Source organism: Bombus pyrosoma, linkage group LG1, assembly GCF_014825855.1.
Source record: "Bombus pyrosoma isolate SC7728 linkage group LG1, ASM1482585v1, whole genome shotgun sequence".
Taxonomy (NCBI): domain Eukaryota; kingdom Metazoa; phylum Arthropoda; class Insecta; order Hymenoptera; family Apidae; genus Bombus; species Bombus pyrosoma.
In genome coordinates, this window is record NC_057770.1 from 6,086,195 (window position 1) to 6,104,873 (window position 18,679).

General features: G+C 41.6%; 3 protein-coding genes across 7 annotated transcripts in view; 1 reads left to right on the top strand and 2 right to left on the bottom strand.

Annotated features, from left to right (window-relative positions):
* The window catches only part of LOC122565623 (phosphatidylinositol 3-kinase regulatory subunit gamma), a 36,985-nt gene extending 27,046 nt beyond the window's left edge, over positions 1-9,939 (bottom strand). The window contains exons 1-5 of one of the 2 annotated variants that reach the window (XM_043721798.1): positions 9,778-9,939; positions 8,257-9,076; positions 8,066-8,179; positions 7,903-7,992; positions 7,783-7,830 (exon numbers count right to left, since the gene is read on the bottom strand). In XM_043721798.1, the coding sequence (XP_043577733.1) occupies positions 7,783-7,830; positions 7,903-7,992; positions 8,066-8,150 (223 nt within the window). In that variant the 5' untranslated portion in view covers positions 8,151-8,179; positions 8,257-9,076; positions 9,778-9,939. Of the gene's footprint in view, positions 1-7,782; positions 7,831-7,902; positions 7,993-8,065; positions 8,180-8,256; positions 9,077-9,684; positions 9,735-9,777 lie in introns of those variants that run through there. The other variant, XM_043721807.1, reaches the window with a different exon arrangement.
* A 660-nt stretch (positions 9,940-10,599) lies between these two features.
* LOC122565715 (armadillo repeat-containing protein 6 homolog) lies at positions 10,600-13,062 on the top strand. Its single transcript, XM_043721970.1, has 5 exons — positions 10,600-10,843; positions 11,306-11,637; positions 11,721-12,016; positions 12,096-12,361; positions 12,455-13,062. The coding sequence occupies exons 1-5, from the start codon at positions 10,727-10,729 to the stop codon at positions 12,818-12,820; spliced, it is 1,377 nt and encodes a 458-aa protein (XP_043577905.1). The 5' UTR covers positions 10,600-10,726; the 3' UTR covers positions 12,821-13,062.
* Positions 13,063-14,938: 1,876 nt separating this feature from the next.
* Positions 14,939-18,679, bottom strand: part of LOC122565655 (thrombospondin type-1 domain-containing protein 4-like) — a 43,944-nt gene continuing 40,203 nt past the window's right edge. For all 4 annotated transcript variants that reach the window (XM_043721877.1, XM_043721853.1, XM_043721861.1 and 1 more), the window contains exons 13-19: positions 18,517-18,649; positions 18,171-18,420; positions 17,809-17,985; positions 17,567-17,731; positions 17,259-17,435; positions 16,972-17,137; positions 14,939-16,889 (exon numbers count right to left, since the gene is read on the bottom strand). In XM_043721877.1, coding sequence (XP_043577812.1) covers positions 16,771-16,889; positions 16,972-17,137; positions 17,259-17,435; positions 17,567-17,731; positions 17,809-17,985; positions 18,171-18,420; positions 18,517-18,649 — 1,187 coding nt within the window. In that variant the 3' untranslated portion in view covers positions 14,939-16,770. The remainder of the gene's footprint in view (positions 16,890-16,971; positions 17,138-17,258; positions 17,436-17,566; positions 17,732-17,808; positions 17,986-18,170; positions 18,421-18,516; positions 18,650-18,679) is intronic.

Here is an 18,679-nt window from a genome sequence, read left to right on the forward strand (position 1 = left end):
ACGATGGTCGAAGGGATCGTAGGCTTGCGCGCGATGGATCGTCACGCGTTAGCACGTGCACACGCACACGAACACGCCGATACCCGATTACAAAGAGAACTTTGTCGTCACTTTCTGCATACAAATCTTATCTTGGCGACCGTGCATGGTCGCGGTATCGAGCGATATAAACAAAATGAAGAAGTTTTTTCACGGCGCTCTAGTTCGATTAGTCGCGAGTCGTTGTGAGTATTTAAATGGACATCGCGATAACAATACGCGGTATTGTACTGAACCGACACAGGGGGGCTCGCTGGGGGCACTATCGACTGTTCGGGACGGCTCGAGAAATATTTATCGATACGATAAAGAGCATATTTATTAAAGATAAATAATAAAGAATCGTCGATGTCGAATCTCATCGACGACAAGTACTCGAACTTTTCCCCAGCAACGTGTAAGTAAGTAGATGGGCCGACGATGCGCGTATATACAAACAAAGCGACTTAATATGGGCAGATGCTAGGGATGGAAGCAGCCGTTTCGCGTGCTTACAGAATCGATCGATCGCGTCGATTCGTATAATGCAACGCGTGCTCCCTTTTGCTTCCGTCAATGTTTAAATACGGCAACGTGACGAAGACACGCTCTGCTGCAGCCGTATAATACGAGAGTGCCGGTAACTCGTTTTTTATTCCGCTCTTTGACTGGCTGATACTTTCGTCGTCTCGCGCGTCGTCGTACGCGCGCATATCGAAAGAGTTAACGCGCAAAATAATTCCAACAGAGAGCTGCACACTGGGGGAAAAGCAGCGATCAAAGCAATGGCGAGTCGATTCCATCGATTACTTAACCATGTAAATTGATTCGTATAAACGGATTCATGCTTGATGTCGTGTTGTTCTCTTTTTTTTTTTTTTCCTCTTATACGCACATTCTACGTTCGGTCGGGATACGCCGACGTTTCCATTATAACGTTGAAAACGTGTTCAAGTAGAAGTCAAAGCGAGAGAACAGAGAGCGAGAAAAGGAGATCGAGAGAGAAACTTCGGTCTTTCCCTCCTTAATTGCTCAGTTTCGATTCAAGGAATCGCGAACAATGACATATAGGAAGATAGGAGGAAGCGTAGGCAGCAGATTCTCGGTAACGAGACGAGTTACGTTACAGCGGTACGTAATCGACAAAATTGCGGGTGCTTGGACGGTAATAATTAACAACGAATGTAATCACCGAACGGAAAGTGACCGCTAGGAAACGTACGTGCTCGAATCGCGTGCACTCGTCCTTCGGTTTAATCATCTCGGCATGTACATATGTATGTATCTTTGCGAGAAGCTCGAAAGATAAATGGTAGATTCTATTTTCGAAACGGAATTATTTTCACGAGGATTTTCTTCGAAATTCCAAGCGAAGATCTCTCGGAAACATATTGGGCAAGAAGATGTATCGTCGCAACGTCGAGATTGCCTCGCAAGAGGAAATTGACGGGGCAGAGTCTGGTCCGCATAAATACCGGCGTTTTAATTCAACGAGAACACCATCAGCGACCCATGTCACCCGTAAACTAGGAAACTCGCGAAATATGTCCTATTCTCCTCGTGTCGGCTCCATCGTTTACCCCGGTAATCCTGAATTTCCCATAGCAACGTGACGGTGCACTCCATTACCCATGACCTCCGCCCTGAGCCTGGGGGCTTCTATATCTGCGAATCAATGCAGCTCCATTGCGTGCATCCCGGTCCCATGTGTATGTGCACGTGTACACGGCTACACGTAGATATAACAGTCGCCGAAATACAGCCGGTAGCCTAATCGGAATGGTCACGCAACGATTGGTACTATAGAGAAAATAAGCACGCGTGATCGTTTCCTATCGCCTTGTTTTCCGTCTTCTCCGCTGTCTCGCGCGTCTGTCTACCGCGTAATTTACATGTTACACGAGAAAATAGAGACACGTCGATCCGTATGGAACGGGAACACGCGTCGTTATACCGAAAGCGAACGCGATGCAATTCATTAGCGATTGCGAACTAACAACGCGTCTTGTATTTTGCGAAGCGTCAGTTCCGTTTATCCTTTAAGATCGGATAAAGCCGAGCGAGCCATTTATTCTCCCGTGGTCAATTTGAATACATTAATTTCAGCGTAGAGCGAAGAGCGAGGGAGGAAGCGTATCCGTGCGCGCGCGCACGTACGATTCCAGTTGAATCTCGATATCGCGTGGTGAAAAAACTCGAGGAACACGACGAGATAGGGAGTTCTAGTTTTATCCACGACTTCCGCGAGTCTAGTTGGAACATTGCTCGAATAACTCTGGCCGACTCTTTCCAGCTATACAAATATTCCGCTCATAAATATGTATATATTGTAAATCGGTTATGCGCCAAGACCGCTGGAAGCGTATCAAAAAATGGAACAAAAGGATGATGAATGAATCGTATTGTGTCAGCAGGGCGAAAAGGGAGTTGAATCACGGCGAAAGAGGAACGATAGGCGTGTATTAGAGTTATCTGGCGCTATCGAAACTTATTACGGTGGAAAATTATTGCAACGGCCACGTTTATTAGAAGCGGCGAGTCAACGCGTTTCCTTCGTCCATCAATTTCAATTGCCGCGTGACCGCGTGACTTTCTCGCACCGTTCGCATAACGTGAATAGCGAAAAGTATAACGTTGTTCGTGACCGGTGTGTCGCATACTCGCCGATACTCGAGGTTAACCGCGGGGTGAACGAAAGAAAAAACGGCGAACGATGCTGCGAATCTGGCAAGAAATCGATCTCGAACGCGCGAGGTTCAGTGGAGGGAAAAGATGGACGAGCTACGAGCTAAAATAAAGAACGCGAATAACCAGGTAGGTAGAGGAGTAAACGGCTGGAAGTCGAGTAAAGGTTTTCTCGCCGAAACCGTAAAAGCTGAACGAAGAAACTCCTAGCGAGGGAATCCTACAAAAATGCCCGAACTCCGGCTCGTGCAACGACCGCTCCTTTCTCTCGCTCAACGCCAACAGGCAGAAAGAAAAAAGCCGGTAACTGCGCGTTGCACGATCGAAAAACTTGGTCGAGTAGAAAAACACAAAGAATTATTTAGGTGGACTGCGCTGCGACTCCGTCGAGAGAACGAGCTTCGCCGTACGTTAAGAGAGATGGATGCATTGAGAAAATGCGTGGCTGAAATTCAAAATGCAAGAAGAAAAAGAAAAAGGAGAAAGAAAAAGGCAAGAAGACAGAGCGGAGAGCGGCTAAACGCCGAGACACGAACGATCCGCATGGTGCTCGAAGGTGCTCCGAAAGAGGGAACTCGCCTGTTCGAGGTGGACGAGTTAATTTTAGTTTAATCGACCGACCTGATACGAGAAGCTCGTGTACGAGCGCCGGTGCACGTACGTAAGTAGGCAGTAGGTATCCGCGCACTCGAGACCGAGTCAAAGCACGCCTTCTATACATACGGAAGGACTTGTTATGCGTCGCTGGCTTACGTGTAACTTCGACAACCGCTGCTTTTCCCCACCATGGAATTCACTTTCGAGTTTCCCGACTCTTGGACAACACGTCACGAACTTCAGGATACAGGAATCTCTACGTGACTCGATGCAGCGGTTCCACGCGCGTATTCGGCTATTTCAGATAAATAGCGTGCTACGTAAACCGCTCACTTCGATACCAGCAATTATTTATTCGAATTATTTAATCGGTGATTTGGGAGGACCGCTGGAAACGCCTCGAGACGGACGCGTGTATCCCTTCGACGATAACGATCCCTACGTAAACACGTAAGACTCGACCGTTTAAACTTAACCGGATGATACTCGTAGCATAACTGTAGCGGGTGCGAGAGGCTTCCGTTTCACAGTCAAAGTGCATTCGGATCGGCCGTGTAAATGGAACGGGCGAGGGAGGGTTCGAGGTCGTTCGGATCGAAATCATTCAATTAAGGCCACAGGCTACGGAACAATCATCGGGCCCGACATCGAGCGACGAACGTAGAAAAGACACTTTCCACTGACCCTTTCGTGCGCGTCCGACGATCGTGGTCGATTAAGATCGTCGACGATCCAGCCGCTATCGAGAGGCTCTCGTATCTTTGCCGCATAGCAAAACGATGCATCGCGGCTTACCAGCAACAAATACGGAAGTTAAATGTTCCCTCGTCGATAAGAATGTGCAGGGCGTTCTCCAGAGATGAATCGAATACAAATTAGAGGAGGGAATGTCGAAGTAAGTACCTGGACGAGTAACGAGCCACGAACGTTCGAACGCGCCTAGGTTCGACGGCATGAATCCACGAGAGAGCGAGGTTTTCGTCGCATCGCCGGAAACATCGAGCAACAAGAGCAGATTCTTTATCGCTCGGTTCGTTGCCGAGAACGAAAAATTTCGATACGCGTCGATTCGTCGTTCGGTATGGTTAAAAAGTGGAAAAACTCGTGTATCTGCTCGGGCAGAGGGGAAGGGAGACACGAACCGGGGAAGCCGGAAATCGAGGAAAAAAGGGGGGAAAGCGGCGGAAGGGCGAAGCGCTTGCGCGACGAGCTCGTTTCCATGGCTTCGTTCGTTTCACGTAGCAACAGAAGGACTTTTGACCCCGTTCGATTGTCCTTCGAAACAACTCGGTGCCTCATCGTTTCCTCCCGCTTTGTCGACCGAGAGAAGTGAAACGCATCGTTGAATCGCACTTAAGCATCACTCCTCTTTAACCTTAACGCGTGTACCATCTTCGTTTCGATAAGACTTTACTTTCTGCCGGACGATGATTCTCCATTTTTATAATCTATTCTAGCTCGTCGCACATAGTCGAAGAGTATCACCGACCAAAATATCAGACGGCAAACGTTTTTTACGCGCGCAAAATTTCAACCGCTGGCGCCACTCAAAAAAAGACAGGTCCTAAACGTCGATGAATTTCGAAAGCGTCGATCACGAATGACGCACGAGTTTAATTTTACGAGCAGATCGATGCGCAAAGGAAGCCACGATATGCACGTTAAGTGGCACGTACCTGAACAACGCTCGTCGATGAATAGAATAATTTCGATATTGTCTCATTACGATATATTCTAATTAAAATACATCTGTCGGTCCCGTTTTTCTAAGAAGCGCACCGACAATCTGGCAAACGAACTGTACCGGGGAAGATCGCGTACGCGGAAGAATTCTAATTGCGATCACGAATTATTTTCGTGAAAATGAACTTGTGGATTTTCCTGACAGAGTTTCATAGGAATCGAGCGGCGAAAGTCACGAGAGCCACGAAAACGCTGCCAAATCTCGATCGGTGATTCCCCGCGTAACTTTCGACCAAAGTCAACGAAAATTTCTTCTCGAGTAGAAGAAAGAAAGAAATTTCGGGGAATTTTTTAGTCAGATTCTCTGAATTTTTGTTCGGTGACTCTGAAACGAGCGCGTTCCTTTTCAACGACAAAACGAAAAAGTCACCATTTCATATAAAGAATGGAAGTATATTTGCGAACTGAATAATCTACAGTCCACAGTCCTCTTATTTCAGACCATACGAGAGTATACTTTGATGCGACTCTTTCATCCCGCTTCTTTCCAGTCTACGCTTTTTCCCGCGCTTAGTTTCTACCATAACTATGCGATTGCACGGACTTTCACTCCTGTTTCCTTTTTCTCTATTGAATTAAAAAAATTATACTTTGAGATGATCGTTCCATCTGTTACTTAGAAATGCTCTATTTTCGTCTCTTTCTCTGGTACACGCGTCTGCTTATAAATCACGTACGACTTTATATTGAATATAAATGTGCCAATGTTAACCCTGCGATATTACACCCATGCACAAATTAACGCTATTATACGAGTGAATTATATATAGTCTAACCATGGAAATATGTAAGAACAGCATTTTCTGTTCCAAACAATTCCAGACGCATGACAAAAATCTTAATACAACAAAATTACTAAAAAGCATAAACGACAAAGGACTGTTATCTTTTAAAAATAACCAAATCCAACGCGAGTAAAGAATGCAGAACCCCGCTATAGTGTTCCAGGGTTAATCGTTCCCAAGAAAAAAAAAAGCTAATCGTAAAAGCGAACAGTCATCAGGTGTCCGTGAAATCCAACGTGCTAAATCGGAGTTGCAAGGACGTATCGAACGGAACGTAGGTCATGGAAGGGTGTAGACGTTCAGAGACGTGTCTTAGGGACAAGAAAAAAAAACCGTTTTATCGTGGCACGACTTTTCCTTTTCTCTTCTTTCTCTCTCTCTCTCTCTCTCTCTCTCTTTGCTCTTCGTATTCTAGTTTCCATTAAGAAAAAGCGTCGATATCGGACGCGGAACAAACGCGCTGAGAAGCACGTAGGAGTACTTGAACATCGCGGCTAGGTGTCCCCGGTAATCGAATGCACAGATTTTCAATGATTAACCACGGGAGGCCTGGTTGATACCTCGCCTGATTACGACAAGGAGCAACACACCGCCTAGGAGCGTGCAAAACGGCCATTCTACACGTGAGCGCATCACATCAACTACATCTCGGATTTCTGCTTTCTTTCGTACGATTTCGTGCTAATGCGACTGAGTGAAAAAGCACTCGCCTCGCACGCTTGTCTGCTACGTGATCGCCGCACGGTAGTTTCCTTTTCCGAGCGTGAAATCCAATGAAACGTAAGTAATTTCGTTTGCACAGTTGCCAGCCTATGATATCTGCTGCTGGCTGGCCTATACGCCAATATACGCTCGCAAGGAACGATCCGAAGGAAACCTCTGTGTGCTCTTCTATCTCTCTGCTCGCTAATTTTGTATCTTCCACGTATTCGTGGCGAGCCTCGTCTATATTTGGCATACACGCCCGCCAAAGATGCCCGAATTATCATGAAATAATTCTGGACTTATCGCGAGGGATATGACGCATCGCGGAAACTCATTCGATGTCATTTTCATCGAAGTCGATGCACATCTGTATCGGGAAGAGTACCAGGAACAGGAGATTCTCCGATGTCAAGGACCGAAATAGCAGTAAAAGTTATTTTAAAATGCAATCGTTATAATAAGAGAGTACAATCAAATAGCAGGAGGTGGGGGATAACAGTACGCTATCTGTGTCTCTCTTTGCAATCAGGATATTAAATGACAAAACTAGTAGAATTATCAATGGTCGTTAAATAGTATCGATCGAATGCAAACGAGCATAATGGCGGTGGTTTGGCGAATATTTCAGAAATTTTATATATTTAAGCGGCATAGGGACGAAGCTCAGTAGAGAGTAGATACGTTCCTGAGTCGTACGATGGCAAAACGTCAGTGGTGGGGTACAAGAGGGACAGGAGAGGGTTGTGGAGTTTCAGAAAAGAAACTGCCGGCTGAGCTGGAAACGAAGCGAGGTAAGGTGAAGGGGGACACGATAGTACGCCACTTGAAATCACCGCGACTGCATGTGTTACTATGCTACGCTGCCGCCCTCGACGGTGATCGAAGAAACGACGATGAACTGCGTTATCGGCGCACGCGATTTGTCTTTCAAGAGGACGATCATGTTGCGAATTTCTTTACACGGTCGGTACCACTTATGATTCACGAATCACATTCAAAAAATTATCGATATCTCGATGATCGCTTTCCTTGCGAATCTCGTGAATACCATTAGTTGAAACTCAATGTTCGCATCGGTTCGAAATGTTTCGGTTTTCTACGGGTTTAAACGTGTTTGTTCGATCGAATCAAATTGTAAACAAATTTCTTTCGGATCTACGTGTGACACGAACGAATTGCAAGGTAATCCTTTAAATTTAAATTACTATTGCAGTAATATTTATCGTAAAAAGATATTAAAAGGACTCACCTTTACACTTAACTCCCACTCTTCCAGTGCCCCAAACATAATCGTCACCTATAACAATCGGTAAAAAGATAAATATAATTGTAAAAAAAGATGTAGCTCACAGAATACTGTGATACTTACAATGCTTACAAAGGATAGGGGTTAAAAAATATATATCTATGAGGACGTGATTACTCTTGGGTTTTGTATTAGAAGACTCGGCTACATATACTGCAACAAAAATGACGAATTAGTACATATTTGAAATACTTTATGCTTATTGCAATCAGAAATTATCAAATACCAAATGGCCTATTGCTGAGGGTTACATAAGACGACTCTTCTTCATTATGAGTGTCTAAGTACGGTGATAAGTTTCCTTTCAGCATTAGGACTTCCTCGCGTGTACCTCCAACGTCTGAAAATAAAACGGTCGTTAGTTTAATCATTCGATTTTATAAATTTGGTATCTTAAAATCTGACAAATTTTCATACCGGTACAAAGTCTTGCTCTTAGGTCTCCTGTTGCTCACACAATCACGAGCACCGTTTCTCTTTCCTTGAAAACGGAGCGTTATCCGAAGTGTATTAAGAAACGATCACATTAACATATTATTTTCTCCATGGAAAAATATATTAGAATTAACTCATTTGTCAGTCATACATTGTATGTAAACACAAATAATTTTGCACAACACTATAATCACAGAACATAATCTCTTCTGACCGTTGTGCATCCTCTTCTTAGACTTGATACATTTTTATCTGACTTTATTTATACCATTAATTGTGTCAGAACAGATTCTTATTCAATAATCGATGTACACCAGTTAAAAGTATTTGTAGCAGTTTGAGCATCATTTAAAAAGTGATTTTTATCATTTTATAAATTTGATTTTTTTGTTGATTATATGTCAAACAGCACCCGAATTATTAAAAACTTACAGTAACTCTTTTTTAAGGCTACTCACATGTATGTATAGAATTATATTTAAAAATCTTGTTTGATAAATATATATAATATATGTATATATATATATATATATATATATGTATGTATGTATAGCAATGTAAATGATGAACTATGATACTTTGAGTGTCGGCTCCTCTGGACACACAAAATTTATCAAAGTAACTTGATATGAACACAATGATAACTAGTCATGCATGACAATGTGATGTATCATGATTTTATCATTCTTTCTTGTATTTCTTTTGTGGAGATCCACAGTTCAAATATACCTCTTCCTTCGAATGAACATCTATTTCATGCCGTGTCATATCCACTATCGCCTCTTCAAGCCCAATGCTATTTCTGAAACAGAAATAATACTTATGAGACTCTTTGCGCAATTCTCTACAGATAAATTCATAAAATATCATAGCTACACTTCATAAACCAGTGTATTTTTTAATATGTGAAAACATTAAAATTACATTAAATAATATATACTAAAATATCTGTTAAATCAAAAATACTGTGATAATCTTTACAAAGAATACACTAATTAACTTTTTATGATGGAAAGTGCGAAAGGAAAATACGAAAAACATAATATCTATTCAACGAATGACGTGAATGGAGTACGTAGCGTTTAAAAGTGGCCAAGTTATAATCAATGAAATATTGTAATTTTATGAAACCCGTTGTTCTGTTGCACTAAAAAATTAATTTGTAAATATCACAATTCATTTTGATCACATGGCGACTTTTATACGTACAAAATTGTATAGTGCACGCCTTTGATGATGAATGGAGCATAGCGAAGTTTACATGCGTGATAAGTAAATAATCGTAAGGGCAATGCTTCTTGAGCTCTCATAAAGCATTCACTTTTCAGATGCACGTAAAAATCGTCGCGTTGCTAGCACAATGAAAAACGCAGCGCCCGAAAGTGATTCGGAAAAGATTAGGCTTCTTACGGGCAAGAAACTCGGCGGAGCTATCGGTGGGGATGCGAGAACGAGACTTGACAATATAGGTATCGTGTAGCCGATAAACGTCAGAAACACTACCTTCGCACTTCGGTACATCAAATTCTTGAGGTTTTCAATTCCGGCTGCCAACAAATCGACGAGAAAACTTGGAAGGATCAAATAGTAAGTGACAAAGAATTGTTTCCCTCGATCGTAACACGTACGAACACGGTTAGGCCAGGCTAAGCAGCTGAGGGCGCTGCAATCAATCATTGCTTACGTTTTGCCAGGAGGAGAAACACACTGGTTGAAATTTATTTTCAATTCTCTTTACCTCCGTTACGTCGATCATTTAAATATGTTTTGGTAACAAACATAAAGAATTTTATTTCTGTTAAAAATGAACAAGTTGCAAATGAATATACACATACATATACATATATATATATATAATTTCACAGTATTGAAAGCTTGCGCCAAAAGTATTAAACTGACATAGAATCGTATCTATGATGTATTAAGCTAGATACGCACTCATTTTATTTGCTCTCATTTTCATATATATATATATTTTTTATATTGTTTAGTATGTTGGTGAACCTATCGTTTACATTCGAAAATCATTTCTTCAATTAATGGTAATCAAAGATATAGTAAATGAATTAATATTAATTATTGAATAAAATTATTGTCAGCCGCTTTCACGTTTCTTTCATTAAGATAATATCGAAACAGATTATTGTAAAACACGCAATTTTATAATGTAAATAGAATAAATATAGTTTACTCTATTTCAACGAAGCTAAAATATTTTACTCTATTTTAATAAAGCAAAAGTAGTATCTTAGGGTCCCTAGATTTACCCCCACCATTCTGCGATCCGATCGTGGTAGGTGTATTATTCAGTATAACGTATTACAGAACACGATCAGATTGACATTTGTCTTTTTGCTCTCACGTGGATAAGGATAACACATATCGTACTCTCGTAAGACAGCATTCATTTCCTAATATAGAGATTCAGGACACGGTGAACAAAGGTATAGCAATGGTTCGCGTAATTACTCAGGAAACTTACGATGAAGTTGTTAACGAAAATATGGAGCAATTTTCGATGACTCCCAAAGAAGCTATAGAAGACGCGGTAAAACAATTCGAAGCTCAGGTATTCAGATTTGTTTATTTCTGTTTTTATAACTTAGAGATTTGTGAAGAACGCTAGTTCGTCTGTTACGAAGTCTACTGCAAATTGTATAATGTGTCATTCAGAAGAATAATTAAAATTGTAATGTTATTTAATACGTAGAAGTTCTTGAAATTGTAGTTTAAGCTTAAACAAATAGTGCATCTGTGCTGTTATGTTAGAGGCATATTTTCCATTGGGTTAATTGTGTTTCATAGGTAGTGATTGTACGAATAATAAGATCAAACTTATATTATTTTTATATTGTTTGGAAATAATTAATGTCTTTTCATACTAATAGCTAACTGCCATATAAATGTCAATCTTTATTATACTGAATTGATTGTACATTTCAGAATATGATGTGCAAGAATACTAGAATTCAAATAATCTAGCACACGTTACATAAGTACATGGTTGTTTTTATCACCTCTATTTTTATAGGGTGTAGACTTGAGCAACATCATTAAAGATTTAATTCTCAATGATGATAGCGAATTAATCGTATCTTCTTTAAATCAAATTAATAATGCTATAGAGGATCAGAATTATGAGAATGTTCATCATACATTAGACAAATTGAGAAATGAATTAGACAAAGATATTGCACGTAGAATATATGCTGGAAAGAAGGGGGCATATAATACTTTAATAAAATTAATGAAAGCCTGTCTTAATAATGCTACTATCATAAAATCGGCATTGAAAGCTATTACTTCATTAATGAATGGTAATCCAGACTTGTTGAATGATGAGGGAATAGCCTTGCAAATACAGTAAGAAGTTATTATTAATTATGATCAGATATAATGGGCAGTAGTTCTTCACCTGTACGTTATTCCGTTGTTTCATTTGTTAGGATTTTAGATAGATATCCAGATATTTCAACGTTACAATTACTTTTACGGTGGATAAGAGAATGTTGTATAAAACATGAGCTTAATAGACAAGGTATTTTTAATGCGGATATCTTTAACAAGCTTAAGAAAATATTGATTCGTGATGATACGTCTGGACCAGAGTTAAGAGATGCTTGTGCTGTAATTAGAGCCTTGGTGTTAGATGATGATATTAGACACGAATATGGAAAAGCTCATGAGCACGCAAGTGTTATTGCAAAAGGAGCCCTCAATGTCCTTACTGGGTTGTTGCCAAGTAAATACCATTTAATCGTTTCTGTGTTTAGAAATAATTGTGTACATGAAGTTTTAACATTGTATTTTATTGTATATAGGATATAAGAAAGATAAAGGGGTCGTGGGTGACTTAATGATAACTTTAGCGGCGCTAATCGTGCGGAACGAATTTTGTCAGGAGGTAGAAGATGCAGGAGGGCTAAAGTTTGTCATAGATGTTATGATCGATCATCCAGACTCAGAGAAATTAAATTGGCAAGCCTTAAAATTGTTGAAAGCCCTAGCTGGAAATGACGATGTAAAGTCTCATATCATAACATCAGGCTGTGGCCCTTTGATTGTCTCTGCCATAAGTAGAATGAGAGTAAGTTTGCATTTTTCTGACGTTGCTTTTAACGAAACACGTTGTCCAGTAATTAGTTTAGATCGTTGTATTGAAACGTTGATCACATCATAGGAATCTGAGTGTGTAGTGACCGCAGGACTTGCATGCATTTCCGCATTAACACTGAGGTGTCCCTCAAACGCTGGTGTGTTTTACGATTGTGGAGCGCCGCTTGTAATCGTAGACGCGATGAAAGCTTATCCTAAAAGCGTGACTCTGTTGAAACAAGCTGCTTGGGCTATACGCAATATGTCTGTACGAAATAAGGCAGAATGTTCAGAATTTATTACTCATGGTATAGAGGACGTCTTGACAAGTGCCCTTAAACTACACGGTTCTAAGATCGAAAGTGACGTGAAGGCGGCTTTGAGGGACCTGGGACTGAAAGTAGAATTGAAAGAACGATGGACCGGTAAAGGTGTATCCATGAACAATTAATCATTGTCATTGCGACCATATGCGGCTTGAAAATGTTTCAAACATTTTTTACATTTCGCTTGAAAAAATGTCAAATATATATCAAAACTTAACAGCTGATATTAGTATTTTTCATAGCACTCGTATTTATATATATTATATATATATTGTTTTTTTAACTTGTTTTTTATATATTAGATATATTTATATGTTGTGTATTATTATAAATTTATAATAAACTTTTATCTTTAATACGATAAAAATGCGATTGATGATTCACGATTGCACGTAAAAACCACTGATATAATTCTTATCGTGACAGCTTGATTGTTGATATTGTTTCAAAAAATCGGATTTTTATAGTTTTATCTTTTTTTTTTTCTTTTTATTGAACAAACACAAAATCTTGTTTGCCAACACAGGAATAATATATTTCCGAAGAATTGAGATTCGGTTAATAACAATTACGCGAAGAATGTATCTTATTTGCTAAACATTTCAGACAAACTTTTCAATTCGGTTACCAATCTGATTCAGTATTTTCGTAAAGTATAAGCTCGATTTTTAATATTTTGTCATTTCGGATTTTCAAGGTCCTTTTGAGCAACGTCAGGTGTATAATATACATGTATCCGATTATTGGGAATAATATCCGAAATTACATCCATGTTTAAACACGTAACATCCATGTATGATGTACACTGTACAACATTGAATTTTGCCGATCAGTCTATACTCTCCATTTTTCCTTTACACATCTCTACAACAGATACAATGATAAACCATCGGGAAGAAGTTTCCATAAAATTACCCCTCCGACTGTTTTAACAATAGTGATAAATGTACTCGACGTAATAGATATCGTTCTCAATGGGCTTTAGTAAAGATTTCAAACATTAAGAATTAGGGGGTTAAAATTGATGAAAACTTCTCATGTTATAGACAATGTACTTTGAATATCATAGAATACACATTTACGATGAGGAATTGGCGCTCGGTCCGCGGCAGTTCCTTACACCGATAAACCATTGTTAATTATTCTTCGTTGTACTTCACTCCTGCAAGAGACTACGATTATATCACAGTCTTTGACGAGGTCACATTTGCTGGCGAGCTCTATGCGTCTCGAGCGAATGTGATAATACAATAAACATACCTTTATTTACTAAAAGGTGATCGAAAGTAGACGCTAAATATCGTGAGATCGAAAATAAATCACAGCTTAGATTTCTACGTTTACTTTCATAGATCCAAGTGTACTTTTGGTTAAAGCAATCGCGTAAGAAAATATATATATATATATGTATATATTTGAAAAATCTACTAGAAGGAAATATAAAAACAGCCTTTCGAAAATGAATGTTAACTACGCTGCTATCCTATTAATCCAACGATCCTTCGATAGATAGAATCGGTTTCGATTTGTGCAGGTGATCGTTTCTAAGTGTGTAGAGACAAACGTAATGCTCGTGTGAGTACGTTACATGGTGAAATGTATACACCGCTTGTATCTCTACGAAACGCATGCCCACATCGTAAGGTACTTGAAACTTCTTTTTTTTTTTTCTTTTCTTTTCAATGTTGCTCGACTACTCCTTTTCTATTCCTATCCTTGCAACACAAGTCAGCACTTGCTGGCCATTTAAATAACATACCGTAGGTAGGGGGATGCCCTTCGCCGAGACACGTACATTTACCATTCATGGTGCGCGTCACAGCCATAAATATTAATACTCAAATAGTAAACGGGATACGGTACAGTTATAGGTATACAGATCTACTGTAAGAGCTGGCGTTCGGTTGAGCAACTTTTCTCCAATCTGGCACGAAAGTCATTACCAACCATGTAATTAGATGCGTTTTGTTGAATCGGTAATAAGTCTGTAATTAGAACTTGCGGAACTGTTTCGTACACGCATGCAGTACACGTATTTCGGATCGGTAGCTACAACGTGCGTATAACAAACGAAGACTAGCAAATAAATAAAAAGAGAAGAAAAAAAAAAGGAAATCGAAAGTAAAATGGAAAAGAACCGAACGAACGAGAAGAATAGAAAATTCTACCTCGTCTAAAATAATTCGGGTAATCGACACTTACCTGTGAATCAACGTGTGTCGGTGTAAAGTAAAGAAACGATACAAGGAAAAACGGAAAGTTTATTGAAACGAATTGCAACAGAAATTAGAACAGCTTCTCGAGGGACACAAAGCGGGCTCGGAGTATGGTACCGGCGTTCGCAGATTTCCTTGATGTTGAGAAGGTAAACCGGAATGCGATTTAATTGACACTGAGAATTGATTGCCCACGCAGTTTTCACGAGGTTTCCGTTAATCGTTTGAAAACGTTACCTACTTAAAATTAACTCAACGTCCATATATCTTATAAAGGTGTTTGTACGCGCGATTAATTCATCGATTAATAATACGTCGAAAACCTCTCGCGACTTCTACCAGGGACGACGAAAATTAAATTCGATTCTACGTATACAGTATACCAGTGACTTTATACTTTCTACACAGAGACAAGCGTATATTTGATTCAATACCATTGCTATAGTTAATATCCTACGACTATGCTCGCATATTAAGAACAGGCGAATCAGTTGACATCGACCACATATAACGACGAATACACGAACGTCTTGATACTTTTCCGTGGTTAGCCCGAGGTGAAATATTTTCCTAGAGATCGAACGCGTTTCTCGAACTTGTTCCTCGAGGCAGGAACGTTAACGAGGGGAAAGGATGTCGACGTGCTTCCGGTTCGGAGTTGCCGTGCTGTCCTTGTCGCGGATGAATTTGTTAATAAGTCGGGTTCGTAAATCAAAATCGCCGGATTCATTCGACTCGATATGTTAATTAAATGCTCAGATAACAGAAATTACCCGCGGCCTGCATCCATCGTGGTACAAATAATCTATACGGGCACATAAATAAAGTTTTGCAACTAATACAGCCTACCTATCGAAGTACATCGAGTGCACATGCAGTCGTATCGATCGACGCGTTTTGCTTCTTCTTTTCGCGGAGACACCGCAGGCAGCTCGTGTACTCGCTCGGAGCTCGTTTCGTTTCGCGTGTCCACGCACGCTTGTCCAGGCACAAGCTCGCAGGTTTACCTAAATGGATACATGGGCGTACAGGTTTCACGTCGAACGCGCATGCAAATGGGACCGCAACTCATCCAGGGGCGTAACAATGATAATCCCTCGTTCCTTGCCGACGATCGAGCGTATTTATCGGTCCCTACTAAATCTACGGTATCGCAGGATTTCGGAAAAATTCGATAGCAACTTCCCCCCGTCCATAGCCTTTATCGATACTCACATGCTTTTGCTTTAGAAACGTTTGCTACGCTCTCGTTCTAAACGCACGACTCGAGATTTCGATGTCGAATTATCGGTGTCATCGGTCTTGGTCGAACACGGCGGAATTGGAGTGCGGGGCCAAGATCGATGCATTGACAAAATTACGCCCCTGCAGCTGGCTGTTCACGCGGTCACACTGAGCGATATCTACACACGCAACACACGTGCATACATACCGTACGATACGAGTTTCTGGTGCACAGACGCATCATGCTGTCTGGCGTTCCATTTACAAACGCCCTCGGCACTCGTTTATTCTCGAACGACTAGTTGATTCTTCTGTACTAGCGAATTTTCACCTATTTTCTGCATTTTCACGGGCAATTAAATAATCGTTCTTCCGCAACGTTCCGCGTCGGAGTAAGATAACAGAAGGAATAAAGTTACGCGGGGTTAGCTTGTTATCGCGTTAAATAAAATTATACATGTAATAGGGTCGTTCCTTTGTCACAGTCTTATTGGTCGCTAAAATCCCCCGTTCAAGTTTCCCCGTTTACATTTAGCTAAGGGAGAAAAGCAACGAGTTTAATCGAACACAAAACGGCCGCGACCATGGTGGGGTGGACCTGCCTGAAACGGTGGCTTGTTCTCGCCGCCGAACGACTATTCACGACACCGACAGCACGAATACTTGTAGTACTTGATGCGGCACAGACCGTTCTTCATGACCAACGCACAATTTGGATGTTTGTCGACGCACTCCGACGACGCCTCGTAAGCTTCTGAAATTGTCAACAATTTATGGACTCGTTAACACACGTTGCAATACGAACCGAATGAGATACGAAGGACCAAAAAGCTTACTTTTCGGTGGTTTGCTCGACGACGGAGGATCCTTTTTGCACGGATCCAAACTGCACTGCTGGTGGCCGCTAGGTTTCGCAACATCCTCGCAATTCGAGTTGCTGACACCCTCGAGAATACAACGAACCAGTCTGGTTTGCACTCCGGTGCCGCATGTCACCGAGCACTGAAAAACCGTGTTGGTATTTATATCCATATTTATATGGGTATTTATATCGCAAAGTCAAAAAGTCACGGTGGTCGAGCGATCGTAAATCTACGCGCCCGACTCGACTCTGGCGATTTACCTTCGACCAGTTCGAGGTGAACCATGTCGGTGTACACGCGCTCGCTCTGCATACTTGCTCGTTTGCTGGCCTCGAACCGTTGCAATTGCTCGCCGGCGACACGACTAATTCTTTGTTCGTCCTTGCGACGCAAAGAACTTCTCGATACTGGACACCCACTCCGCAAGACACGGAACACTGAAACCATATTTGTCGATGCATGTTCAATCGAGACGATAGCAACTGATACGGTGGCGTCGTTTTATCATCGCCAAAGATTCGACGACGAGCCACGAGAGTTACTCTGTGTTTGGTTATCTGTTACTAACGAATGACCATGGACCGGTGAACCATTTCGCGCTATCGCAGTTCGATTCTCTTCCGAAACATTGTCTCTCCGTTTCCGGCCTCTCTTTGGGATTGCAGAACAGCTCGCTACCATCGGCACAGGCCACTTGTCTCGTTTCCACTCCGCTACCACATTCTGCCGAGCACTGAATCAGAGATAAAGAGACGCGTTCGGTGGATATTCCGTGACTTACAATCCTCCCTTTTCGATTATTGATTTTACCTTGGACGACCATTCCGAGTAGAGCCAAGGAGCACTGTGCTCGATCCCGGTGCGCGTACAAGGCGCGGATTCGCAGATTTTCTGAGAGTCGGGTTTGTTGAACGCGGAACAGGCATCCCCCGACGTGATGCATGTCACCGTTCTGTTACGAATTCCCGTTCCGCAAGTTGTCGAGCACTGAAATCGTAAAAGCCCGCTGAAACCGTGTCAGCCGTTCGAGTACAAAATGCATTTCGCTTAACCGTTGCATTAGCCGGGCTTCGGGCCACTTTTCTAAGCGAAAGGAAGCGGCAAAGCTACTTTACAAGGAGCGCTCTATCTGTATCGAAGAGAAAAAAATCAAGAAAAAAGGAACGACATACTGGGCCCCAGGCGCCGACGTCCCATCTGGGTGTGTCGTGCTGAGAGTGCATGTGCCTCAATTCCGGACCGTTCGTGCAAGCCGGTTTCGTACAGGTTTCCACGCTTCTAAGGTCAGGCGGTTGTACGCACGCACCGGCTGCAACTCGCATCGTCAAATTCGCATTTAGTTCCTGTACGCACTCCAATTTCCGACTCCTTGTCCCGATGCCGCAGCTGACCGAGCATTCGCCCCACGGCTCGGCCCTCCACCTGCAACCACGTACAATTCGTTTGCGAATTTAATGCGCGAGATCGTTTTGCGAGCCAATTTTGGAGGCGAATAAGAACCATAAGAAAACGAATTACCTAGGCGGACAGGGGTTGTCGTTGCAACGCAACGGGGGCGGTTGTTGCGGTTTTTCCACGTTACGACAACGCTTGTCGTTCACGATCATCTGCCTGTTCTCGCGGAAGCACTTGAAGATCGCCGTCTGAACGCCTAGAAACGGAAGTGGCATTTTAACGCTAT